General features: G+C 45.1%; 1 protein-coding gene across 19 annotated transcripts in view; it reads right to left on the reverse strand.

The window, feature by feature from the left end:
- BIN1 (bridging integrator 1) overlaps positions 1 to 12756 on the reverse strand; it is a 95154-nt gene that overhangs the window by 40394 nt on the left and 42004 nt on the right. For all 19 annotated transcript variants that reach the window (XM_019290451.3, XM_019290446.3, XM_019290442.3 and 16 more), the window contains exons 3-6: positions 9883 to 9937; positions 9348 to 9442; positions 7422 to 7517; positions 2463 to 2570 (exon numbers count right to left, since the gene is read on the reverse strand). In XM_019290451.3, the coding sequence (XP_019145996.1) occupies positions 2463 to 2570; positions 7422 to 7517; positions 9348 to 9442; positions 9883 to 9937 (354 nt within the window). The remainder of the gene's footprint in view (positions 1 to 2462; positions 2571 to 7421; positions 7518 to 9347; positions 9443 to 9882; positions 9938 to 12756) is intronic.

The following is a 12756-nucleotide window of genomic DNA, read 5'->3' on the forward strand; positions in this document are numbered from 1 at the left end:
TTAATGCTCCCGTGTGGGCTGGATACTGCAGACCAGCCAGGCAGCTGTAAGAGCAACAGATACAGTTGTTAGTGACCTAGCACACAGACAACCCTACTCCAAGGCATGGCCGTGAAGTTGGAGCTCCTTAAAGAGAGGTCAGGATTATTTAACCACCATAATTATTTGCATGCAACAGCTGAAAGTCCACAGTGATTTATTTTAATAGGATGATGTAAGTTTAGCAATAAGTAGCAGGGGTCCTGGGTGGGAAAAGAACATCCATATATTAGAGAAGGAAAAAAAGAGACCATGTAGTGCCAAAAAGTATTTGCACTGCTGTTGCTGATACTATACCATGAAACCTTAATCAAGTCAGTTCCCACTTGTATCCTGTGTCAGAAACATAATTTCTCTTTCCGAGGGGTCTGTCATCACATTCCAAAGTAATTTACGCTGGAACAACCCTACTTCAAAGGTCACAGGAGCAAAACTCCAGGCAGAAGAACAGAGATGTGAAGTACCTACAGCAGCTGAGCACCCACTGAGCCCTGGCTGCTGCCCACAGCCCTGCAGAGCTGCATGACTGCAAATGTCAGATCACAGGCTGGGCAGTGAAAACTGCCCACTTGGGAGGAAGACCATACCTACGTAACTCCCTGGGACTTGCTGCTCCCATCTTTGCAGGATCAGGACAGTGCAACGTGTCACAGATTATCCTGAGCTTATAAGCATGAGCTTATGGCCTAAACTACTGAGGATGGAAAGATCTGATCCAGTGCATGTTTTTGCTAATGAGAAAAGTCCAATCAAGTACTAAGAGACCCTTGCACAGGCTAAATCAGGAAGAGAGCACCAACTCCTAACTCTCAATATTTCACTCTTCGAACTGCACGTTTTTGCATACCTGTTGTATCATCTTAGCTGAGCATTTGGGGCAACAGTGAGTGCAGCAGTGATAAAGTCAGCCAACCTCTGCTGCAGAGCACCAGGCACCAACCTGAGTAGATCAATTCCTACAAAAACCATTTCCACTGCAGCAAAGATTCCACTGGCATACACCAATAAAAATAACATGCCCCAGGGAAATTCTGCTCTTACCCCAAACACAATGAATTACTGCTTTGAATTGAAGGCACAACCAGCTGGGCCTCATGCCTTGCATACAGAATCAAGACTTGCTTTGCCACACAAATGATGCAATGACACTTGGGCCATCAATCTCTCTCCCCTTTGCCTGTCAAGGTTAATCACAGTGCATGCAGTGCAGTCTAGATGACTGATGACTTGCAGCTTAACAATAGAAGTGCTGTGGCCACTAAATGCACATCTCTCACTCCACACAGGGTGGAGATGCATCTTAATTTCTTCCATGCAGGAAAAACACCAGCATCTCACACATGGCTCGTATTTCCCCCTACCAGAAATAACCCTAAGCAAAGGATGACAACTCTTATAAGCCTGGTTAAAAGATACAGATCCAGGGTCTTTCTTTCCTGTACTGCTTCTACCCTGAAGAGTCACAATTTACCATGGCCCACTCTGAAGAGAATTAAGGATGTCTCCCCAGCCCTGGACTATTCTGTTGTGTCAAGAAGCGTCCTGTGAAGGGAAGCACATGGGTTCAAATACACTTAGGGTACAAGAGGAATCCATAGCTCATTTTAGGGGCAGTATTCAATCCAAGCACCTACTCCAGAACAAAATTAGCACCATTATACTTCTTCAGCTACATTTTAAAAATGTAAACTTTATTTTTAATTAAAATAAATCTCACTAAAAATAAAATCCTTCACTTGAGTGTTGGGCAAGCCCTGGATCAAGCTATTCACAGACAGGAAAGAAACCTGACAAGAGGAAACTTATTTTTCTGCTTTCAGCCATATTTATTAACCAGTAGTTGTGGCCAACAGACAACAGAGTGCATTCATCAAGTGTGCATAGAGTGCATTTCCATCAATGTACTTGTCACTCACACTCCTAAGAGTCTCTCTCCTAGGATATCAGAGGACTTCACAAACACAACCAACCTCAAGTAACACTCAAATGCTTACCACTTCTCTAGGATGGGGAGACAGAATCCCAGGAAACAGACAAACTGAACATTTTTCTGGAGCACTGCAAGATTGTGCTTCCCCAAGGGGCATACAGGCTTTTCTGCCAGAGGTTACTGGTCCTGTGCACGTGACTAAACCCACACCCAAGCATTTGGCCACCAAGACATGCAGACTGATGATGGTGGGTCTGAACCAACCCAACAGAGGCCATCCTGCCTTCCAGGAAAGCTAAATAAATGAGAAGGAAATACCTAGCAAAACCTCACCAGTTCACAACACCTCAATGATCTTAAAGGTCCTTTCCAATATGAATGAATTCTATGAAAACACAATGAACAGGTACAGGTGAACTTAAAAGCTGCTCAGCAGGCAAATGCAGACCTCCCAAAAACAAAGGAAGGCTGCATATGCTCCTGTTTGCTTTACCTTTGCGATTTTGGTTTCATCCTTCTTCTTTGCAGTTTGCAGGGCTTCAAAGTGGTGTCTGGCACTGTCATAATCCACAAGCTTCCTTCCTCGCTTCGCGATACGAGACTAAGAAAGATGGAGAAAAGAGTCACTCCAATCTTCCCCAGCAGCCAAAACTGCAAAACCTCCCAGGAAAAAAACCCTCATTTTCACCCGACTTCCAAAGCACCCCACACTCTGCCCACACAAGGACTCCCCCTGGACCCTCCACACAGAGAGACAGCCCTGGGAGCCACCTGCGATAAGCAGCATTCTAGAGGGAGCTCCTCAGGAGGAGAGAAGACCCATCAAAGGAAGGCAAAGGGATCCAGCCAAGAGGCCCCACCTCTGGGTGACATGAGTGTTCTCAGAACTGTAGCTCCCCTGCTTCTAAGCCCCATGATGTGCCTGCATCCTACAGGCACTGCTTCATCGTTTTCAGGGCTTCCTGAGGGCTGCAGCCAGTGTCTAACTAACCAGCTCACCAGTTTGTGTGGCAGCCTGAGAGATTAAGTTCAACAAAAGAAAGCATTTCTGTTGCCAGCACAGTAAAAGCACTCGTCCACATGCTCAGGATATGCCTAGGACAGCATTTTGACCCTGTAACAGGAGCTGCAGACAGCAGCAATCGCAGACACAGGCAAGGGTCTGCTGTCACCAGCATTTCAGCAAGGGAAGTGCAAGGGAAAACCTGCAGCACTGGGTCCCCAATAGGCAACACAGAAGCCATAACAAATACAAGGAGGGAGCTGGCTGTGTACCAGGCTCAGATTCAGGAATGGAGTCCTGACAAAGCCATGGCTGAGAATCCAGGACAGACAGTCAGGCCTGTGGCCTGTTACCCTTCTTGAGCTGAGGAGCCTCAGGCTCTCTCTCTCTCCCAGCAGAGTTGTACTTTATTGAGGCTCTGGCCCACTGGGCTGCCCTGTTTTAGGAATTACCCATCCCCTCTGCCCCCTGCCTCCCACAGTGTCTGTAAACACCCCAGACTATCTGGGTTGGAGCATAGGTCTTCCCAGCCTGACCATAACACTCCCCCCCAGCTCAGAGAGCCTGGACCAGCGTCAGTAATCAGCAGTCCAGAGACAGGCTGGATAAGAGAGTGAAAAGGCATGGCAAGGAGCCAAGAGGATTTCTAATGAACCACAAAACCCAGGGACATAGAAAGTGCAGAATGAGGAATCAGCACTGGGATTTACTTGCAAAAGCAGAATCCCCTCCTCTCCTGTGCTTGGCAGGGAGCTGTGGTTTCTGCTCCCCAGGCTCCTGCAGATAAGCTGCACAACCACACTCAGGGCTGATCTCTCAGCCAGACCAGCTGGGAGCAGCTCGCACATCTCCCACACAGGCTCCTCTGCACTGCTGGTGCAGCTCCGTGTGAGTCATGGCGGATCTGCAGGATCTCAGCCACATGCACACCCTAACTCACTTCTAAATGCTCAGCTCACTCCAAGAGAGGAGTCACGAAGAGGAGGCTCAGCCACCCTACAGCCGAGGTCACTAGAAAACACCTCCCAAACATCACACTGCCAGTCAGGAGACAAGTTATTGGAGCAGGCTTCCAGCAGCACAACAATCTGAGATGCATCTTAATGCATCTTACACCAGAGGAAACACACGGCCCCATCTGGGATTTAAAAGATTCTATTTTCCCCCAGGTCAGACTGGTAGAGGCAGATGGAGTTTTCCCCACCTCTGACATAGCAAACAGCCACTTCCAGGTTTGTCCTGCTACTCCACCACGGAGTTTGATTCAATGCCACCCATCTCTCAAACAAAGTAACTCCTCCATGTTCATGCAGCTGCCAGACTTCTAACGCCCACCCCCATTTTTGTACAGGAGTACATGGAAATGCTGCAAGGTACAGACACACAGGGTGTGAGCCCTCCCGGAGTAACCACTGATCACACCGTTGCCTGTGATGGCACTAATGGGATTTAGCCCAGTCCTGGAAGGCTGCAGGGCTCCCTTGTACAACTCCAGGACAGCTGCAGGTACCCAACACCACCTGAATGTAACAGCTGAACTCCAACAGACTTCATTACTTTGCAACTGATCCATCTTAATTTGAGCCTTCTTAAAAAGCAAACAAAACCAAACCAAAGCCAAGCCATCACAAAAAACTTTTCCCCACCACTCCCTCCTTTACTGATACTTGGTTTTACAGCTAGTAGAGCACCAGTTTTAGTACAAGACAAAATTCCCAATTCCACAGCTATTCAGAACTTGGGTTGTAGTTTATCTTCTCTGGGCTCACTGCAGAGACCTGTACTTCTATTGCATGTTCTGCAAAACCAACCAAAAACTCACTCAGAAATATTAAAGATGATGTAAGAAGAGTCCTACTCCAAGAAGCACAGGCACCAACTTGCAAAGAAAGTTTAAAGTACTTTTTGCATTCCCATTTGTCGTTAGAGAAGATGGAGAGGCTTTGTTCAGGGGTGAATATCCAACACTGAATAAATTATTTTCTTTAACACACAAAAATTCCTTTCTAAAGGCATGCTCTGCTTTCACATTCCTGCTGTGGATCCCTCTTCAAAAAATCCAGGGAATTCTTCCAGCCCCTCAAGTGAAGATGGATTCAGAACATGCTAGAATTTAACAAAAAAATAATGCATGCATGATCTAAGTCATCCCACATTTTAATTACTGGGCCTTTAATAGAAAACAGGCCTTTAAACAACTAAATTAAAATCATCTTCTCTCCATAAATCAACTTTTTTTATCACAGTAATGCCAGAATTCCAAGAAAAGCAGAAAATTTTATTTTGTGGAAAACAAAAACCAGAAAACTATTACCACAACAACAAAAAAACAACTCAAATATTCTGTAAATTATGTAAGACTGCTGCTTTTTTTGCCTGCCAATCTCAAGAACTCTAATTCCTTATGTGAGGCCAAACGATAATTCAGTACAGGCGTAGCAATGTTCAACAACTGCATTTCTAGGAGTTTCTACCACTTGACAAAAACATACTCGATTTGAGCACTTCTCACTGCTCTGGGGTAAGGAGGATGATGCATCCAGCTGAATTACCCATAAAAACATACTGACCTTTTTAAGTTCGTATCACTGAAAGTCCATTTCAAAGGAATAGTCAACTCTTGTGAAACACATCGATATCTTATTGTAAGAACCAACATAATGCCACTCAGGCTTTCAGGAAGGGAAGCAGAGTAGTGCTCTCTAAAACATTACTTGAATTGCACATGAAATTGCTTTTATGCAATAATACAAAACTCACTTTTTCTAGGGCATCATCTGACGACTGAGAAGAAACATTAGTAATAAATACCTCAGTGACCCATTCAGAAGTCAGCTACTTCTAACAACATTTTAATATTTATTCATCTTTGCATACCTGTTTGCTCCCCATACTTTTCAGACCTATGGGTAAAATTCAGGCTGTTGAGGTCAACTGTGGTGATGCAGTGAAACCATGAGTGTCACAAAATGGTGTAGCAAGAATTTTAGTTTGCAGACATAGCTACAACTTCAGTAAAAAAGTCATAACTTTTTCTTCTAATATAAGCAAACATGATTGTTGAATTTGGAGAGAAAAGGCCAGGTTTTTCAGGTATGTGTGATGGTTTTCACTGCATACCTTTAAATTTGTGCACAAAGGCTTTGTGATATTAATGCCAACAGGGGCCCATTACTCTTTCTCAGCATGATAAATCTTACTGCATTTGAAGGTGCTCAGTACCTAACACTGAGTTTTGGTGGAATTTGGGTGCTCCCACTCTTGCGCTCCTGTTAAAATCCCACTGTAAAACCTCAGCAGGATTCCAGCAGAATTTAAAAATCCTGAAGATACTCAACATGGAAAAAAGTGACACTCTGAGGTGACCCAGTGCACAGCCAAAGGGGCTTGTAAAATGTGATTTGGACCAAAGCAGTGCCAAAGTCTGAGTCTACAGCAAGCCCAAAGTAAGCCCTCCTGCTCAGGAAGAAGTACAGAGGCTGCACTGCTGACTGAGGCACATGGCATCACACCCCAGAGAAATCAGCCCTACAGCCTTCAGTGGGTGGAAAGCCACAGCCCTTCCCCATTTCAGACTTCCAGGGGCAGAAGAGGCTGGAAAAATGAAACAAGAACAGGGAGTCCCAGGAGACAAGGCCATTGCTGTTCGGGGCTCATTTTACAAGCCTGTGACCTGCCCCCATTTGGTACAGCACAATCCTCCTGAAGCAATAAATATTGACAAACGTTTTAAGAGACACGTGGTGGGGAAAGGGTTGTTTTCACTGGGAAGTAGCCAAGCTGATACTTCCCATATGGTGATATCATTACTAGTGCTTCCATATGGTGAAAACATTTCCCGCATAACCTCAAAATGAATGGAGAGGAGATAACAGTGGGGGAAGGGAAGGTCACAGGACATCATTCAAACCCAAGTCTTTGGATACGATCTCTCCCAAAAAGACACCTATCCAGCATTCCCCATTCCCTGAAAAAAGCTGGTTACACACACAGGAGGACTTCAAGGACTTGCAGAAATCTGCCTTCCACACCAGCCTCTACTTCTTGTAAAGTATATTTGCCACTAACTGCTTCCTCAATGTTTTCTGCTTACGAGGAAATTAAAAGACAAAAGGACCAAAAGGAGAGACTGAGACTTTCTGAGCTACTGCTGACACTGCCCCCCCGCACTCTGATGCAATAGGGAATTTCAGGGATCCTCCCATTTCACACTTATATTTTCTCTTCAGCATCTTTCCCCTGGATTCTTCACTCTTGTCTGAAGCCCAAATATAGAACAGAACATTTTCAATTAACCAGAGCTGCAGAGATCTTGGCTGCTCTCAAAGAAGACCTTGGAGCAGCAGAGCACACACATTCTCCTAAAGAAGATGGGGATATAAGAAATTGATCTTCAGAGCTTTTATCTGCTGTGACTCTCTAGATCAAAAGGTTTAAAGAGAATCTTACTTTAATATCTGGAAATTGGCCAAGGTATGTATCCATGGTCAGAAGTGCTTGATCCACCAGCTTCTGATGGAAATCCGTCCAGAGGAGATCATTGTTCTGAAAAACAAAAGTAATGAGTTAACTATTAAGAACACAGAGCTCCACATTTCTGTTTTTCCCTGTGAGTGCTACAGTCAACAATCTCAGGCCTGAGAGCTCTTAAGAAACAGTAATTTCTTTGGAAAATTAATGATCAGAGAAGTCAGTTGAAAACAGAGACCTTGGCAGAAATGAGAAAGCCTGATGCTGCTAATTCAGGTGATCTCTCCAAGGACAAAATGCCTTTGAAGGCCTATCCTTACCCTGCAATGTTAAACTCAAGTCTGTACAATGGAAGATGAATGTCAGGCTGGTTTTACCTCCTCTCAGCAGCCACAAAAAAAGGGACACCTGACATCACAAGGCTCCATTTTCTGCTTTTCCTTACAATACAGCTTTCTGAAGGATCATGAACAACAATAGAAAGCAGATACTCTAGCAGTCTGCAGCCCTCATACCACCTGCCCCCACAGCCCAATGGAGGCCACAGCCAAGGCTTGCACCCTGAACTGTGCCCACTTTATCCTGACCTTAGCTCAGGCATGGTAACTTCCTATCAGCCTTGGATTAGGTGAAAATTACCCCTCTCTCCTGTTTTTCCACTTGAACAAAGGGTTTTGGCTACAGCATTCAGGAAAAATTTCCACTTTATGCTTTTTATTTGTCAGGAATAACTCTTTTCTCTCACCTGTCTGTTCACAAGCAAAATATAAACAAGGCATTAAAGGGGGAGGTGGAGAGCTGGAAATATGCTTGCAGACCCAAAGGGTAGCTACAGTTAGTTCTCAGGATTCATGTTCCCTTTGACCTCTCTGGCTCAAATCTGCTGAAGGGTCAGTCTCTCAGGAGGCACCACAGTGGCTCAGGAAGAAACAAGGCCAACAAAGACTGTGAAGCCAAACCAGCTGAAATGCAACTCCATTATTTACCACAACAGCACTTCCTAATGCAAAGTTTCCATGTTAATGAAAAAACTGACCTGGAAATGTTCAGGTTTTGTTTGAATTATCTGCTTTGAAGTCATTATTTCCTGGGCAAGATACAGATGTTATTTCAGGTGAGATTTTCTGCAGGGGAAAGAAGGGGAAGGAAAGAAACCTCCTCCTGCTCTCCTGTCTACTCCTTCACCACTTCTCCAATGCCACAGACAGCTGCAGATAAGTCTCATGGCAAATGAATCCAGAGAGCTGAACTGCCACAGCTGCTGCTCAGCAGAACAGCTGAGCAAGAGAGCAAAGGGTGCTGCCTCCAGCTGGACCCACCACAGGCACATGCCAAGGGGGATCTACGCTGCCAAATGACAGGCTGTGCCCTAAGCTCCACAGAAAACACCTGGGCAAGTTGGACAGGCATCACCCGCCAATGGATGAGAACAACAGCAGTTTGGGGTGACACGTGGCTCAGCCAAACAAGGGAGCAACTGGAACAAGGCAGCTGGTGGTACTGCCACGAGGGGTTGTTGCAGCTACACAATTGGCTGCTCTGACTGCTTTAGCCACAGCTTTATCTGCCACTTTCTCTTACACAGAACATAAGCAGTACACGCAGTTGACCCTACTGAGTTTCTTTTGGCATCCTCCGTCCCTATTTAGCCACTCTGGGGGGAACAAATAGCTTCTGGGAATAAGTGTGTGGTTCTGTGTAATGTACAAGCATCTGGCAACAATGTCCTACAAAAATACAGGCCACATCCTTTCAGCCTTCCCTTCTTCACAGTGCTGAGTTTGTCTCCAATTCTTCTGCGAAGTCATACGCCTGAAGAAATGTGGTGCACAGACATAGCTTCCAAAGCTCATCTCTGCTGACAGAGCAAGTCTGGACATCCCCACATCCTGGACAAGGTCTTACCTCTGCTATTTTATTTGTGTCATCTCTCCCAGGCCAGTCTGGCTCATAAACTTCCTGCAAACATTCTGTCAGCTTCTTGGAGGCCTCATGCATAGCTAGGAAAGAAGAGGGAACTGTTCAGAAAAAGAAGAAAATAATGTGTTCCTCGCAGTTTAACCCTTATCCTGAGGAATGGAGGCACAGGAGCATTACAACAGATGCTGAGCTCTTCCTTACTAAATGTCTGACCCTTGATGGCACAGAGATGGAAGGTAATCAGAGGGAGAAAGGAACCTTTGCAAACCCTTTGTGTTTATCCTCCCTAGCAGAACATGTGAAGGTCCATCTGCTAAGTCAGCATGATGTGTTTAGCATTAAAGCACAACCCCATTCCATCCCAGCTGGTCCCGAAGGATTCTGAAAGATTCCTCCCAGACAAAGCTGACCTTTCCTGGAACCCATGCCTGGGGAAACACCAAGAAGGGGAAGGCTGCAGAAACCTCACTGCATAGGTAAGCATTAGAGGGGAACAAACCTCTGCTCATGCAGACCTTACCTTTTACAGAAGCCAAGTAAGTTCGGAGGTCCTTCTGCAGCCTCGTGCCTTCGGACTGTCAACACAAGGACATCATCAGTTATTCTCTCAGTTAAAGAGAGTGTAAGAAGCACTCAAGCATTTCTAATTAAAGAAAATTGGTCTTGCAGATGGGCTGCACACCAGTTCTATGATCACATGAAACTTCAAGCTATCACATTTTTGCATTTTTTTGCTCTGTGTTCTATGAACTTCTAGGACTTTCGCAGCAAACGTAAACATAATTCCTCTCCTCTTGTACTCTCTTTGGGTGAGTTCCCAATGCTTCCCCAGGCTAGGAGACTTTGTATAACTGGGCAGCTCTTTCTGATCCCTCATTTCCTTTGCTGATGGCAGTAGGAAAAGAACAAATGTGAACTCATCCAGAACTTTCGAGGCATGGAAAACAATTTGGACCATGCTGTTGGAAGCAGATGGATTTCTCACAAAGCTATGCTATCACTGCCACTTCAACAGCTGGGCAGATTTAGCCGCTGCTCAGAGAGCACAGCTGCACTGGGAGCACAAAGGATCTCAGCATGAGCTCAGTTGAGACAAGAGGTGCCTGAGTGGTGGGGAGGGCTGATGGGAAACATCTGCTTTTGAAGTCAGTAGCTCTGAGGCAGCTGTTGGAGATGGCCTGTGAGCTCCCTGTCTCTGGAGTTGGCTTCAGCTGTCAAAATCCAGTATTGCTAGGGTGCCTGCTCAGTGGGGCACAAACTGGGAAGGAGGAGGAATGACAGCAGGCTGTGAGGTGCAGTGGTCACTTTTCTGCATCCTTGTTTTGCAGAAGATATGCAAAATCTCACCAATACATTATTATCCTACAGCTGTATCATTTTAAAGAATGACTAAATTTGAACTCTCAGCTTTGAGATTATCAAAAATTATCAGCAGGGAAGGTCCTCTGCAGAGCTCACCCACTTGGGCACTGCAATCTCTGGAGCAGTAACATTCAAAATTGTAGCATCTAAAAGCAGAAGCCACCTCTAAAACTGTGTCCATGCTTGCCCAAATCTTGCCACAGCAGCAAATGACACAAGCCAAACTCAGAACTCTTCCAGCCTTAATACCCAGTTGCAAAGCCATGGGGACAAAAGTATCCTCTGAGCAGAAAACCAGCACCACAATTAAATACCTAATCAATATTTTTAGATGGATCACCTGAAAAACCTACAAGTCAGGGCCTGAAAACTGGAGCATGAAATTGCAGCAATGCAGAACCAGCCTTCTGTGTTCTCCAGGCATCCTCACTAGTATGTGGTGCTGCTTCCTGCAACTGGAGTGGTCTCAGTCACCTCTTGCTGATGTTTAAACTCAGAGTTACAGCTGATCTCTGTCATTATGGGGTTACCTAAGTCTCTTAGAAGTACTGAACCTGCCAGAGAGAGTGAACAGACTGTACAGCCTGTAAGATCTGCAAGCAGAAGGATTTTCAAGGAGAGACCCATGTTCAGAGTTTTGCCCTGAATCCTGTTTTCCCAGCTCCCCCAGGCACCTGTGGTTCCTGTTCACTTCCCTCTCTGGCATTTCTGGGTTTTTTTTCTTGTCCACCAGTAAAGCAGCTCCCTCGCTACAAAGGCTTTTTTTAAATTGTTTTAAGCATTAATGCTTTCCCATAAAACTTTGGGGTAACTTTAAGACCATTGCACTCTCTCTGTGCATGCAGCACCTGCTTTCTTCAAGCAGCCCATACTGAGCTGTCAAGTACTGCCACAATTCTGCACAAATCATAGAATCATTAAGGCTGGAAAAGACCTCCAAGACCACCAAGTCAAACTCTGACTGAATGCCACCATACCCACTAAACCAGTGCCATGTCTATGTGTTTTCTGAACACTTACAGGGATGGCTTCTCTGGGGAGCCTGTTCCAATGCTCTCTCCAAAATACCTCTCACAATGCAGTTAGGCATTGTCAAATACTATACAAAACAGAAACTTTCAACACTCTTGAGCACACATTTAAAAGACGCTTCTTAAACTGAACGGTAAAAAAGGCAGGAAAAAAGAGTCAAACTGGACTCAGGAAAACAAATCCACTTCCCAGTTATTAAAGAGTTTAAGGGTGTGCAGAGGGAAGTAACAGAGGTATGTCTCAAAATGAAGATATTTAAACACACAAGTGTCATCTTGTTTGAGCAGATATTCCCATACTTGAAGTCACAGTGTAATTCAGGCCCATGAGCCTATAACACAACCAGGTATAACATGAAGGACATTGTACAGATGGATATGTAAAAATAAGAGTGCTATGCTTGGAAGGCTGGAAGACCTCTCTCTCTCCTCAAAGATCTAATGAGCCACCTATAACTTACACAAAAGTGGTTTCATATCTTTTTGTGCTTTCTTATCTTTAAACCAAGCCCTAGCTATGTGATTTTCTGTAGAGCTGCTTCTTGGTAGTAGACAGGTTTCCTAAAACCCCAATCTTAAAAAGAAATTATTTCATCCTAATATTAGACTGCAACCCCTTTACATAAGCTCTCTGGTTTTGCAGATCTAGCAGGAAGGATTGTATTATCAGCAGGGATGTTTGACATCTGAGAGGGGCAGGAGGTAATGTCCTGTTCCAGATTAGATTAACACAGGGCTGGAAGAACAGACTGTGTAACTACAGGGAGGGGAAGCATTGAAACAACAGCTCCAGGTAAGCCCCCCACTCAGCAAAACTTTAGAACTGTTAAGACAAAGCACGAACAACTGGTGAGAAGCTCCAGGGAGTACCAGGGGTACCAGGGAGGCTGTTAAGCTCGTTTTGCCACATAGGGCTGAAATGGAAACTGCTGGGCATGAAGGGTGTTTGTCTGGGAAAAAACCGTCTTTCTGAGGGGTTACTGACTGTAATGGGAACCTAC

The sequence above is a fragment of the Corvus cornix genome, chromosome 7 (assembly GCF_000738735.6).
Source record: "Corvus cornix cornix isolate S_Up_H32 chromosome 7, ASM73873v5, whole genome shotgun sequence".
Classification (NCBI taxonomy): domain Eukaryota; kingdom Metazoa; phylum Chordata; class Aves; order Passeriformes; family Corvidae; genus Corvus; species Corvus cornix.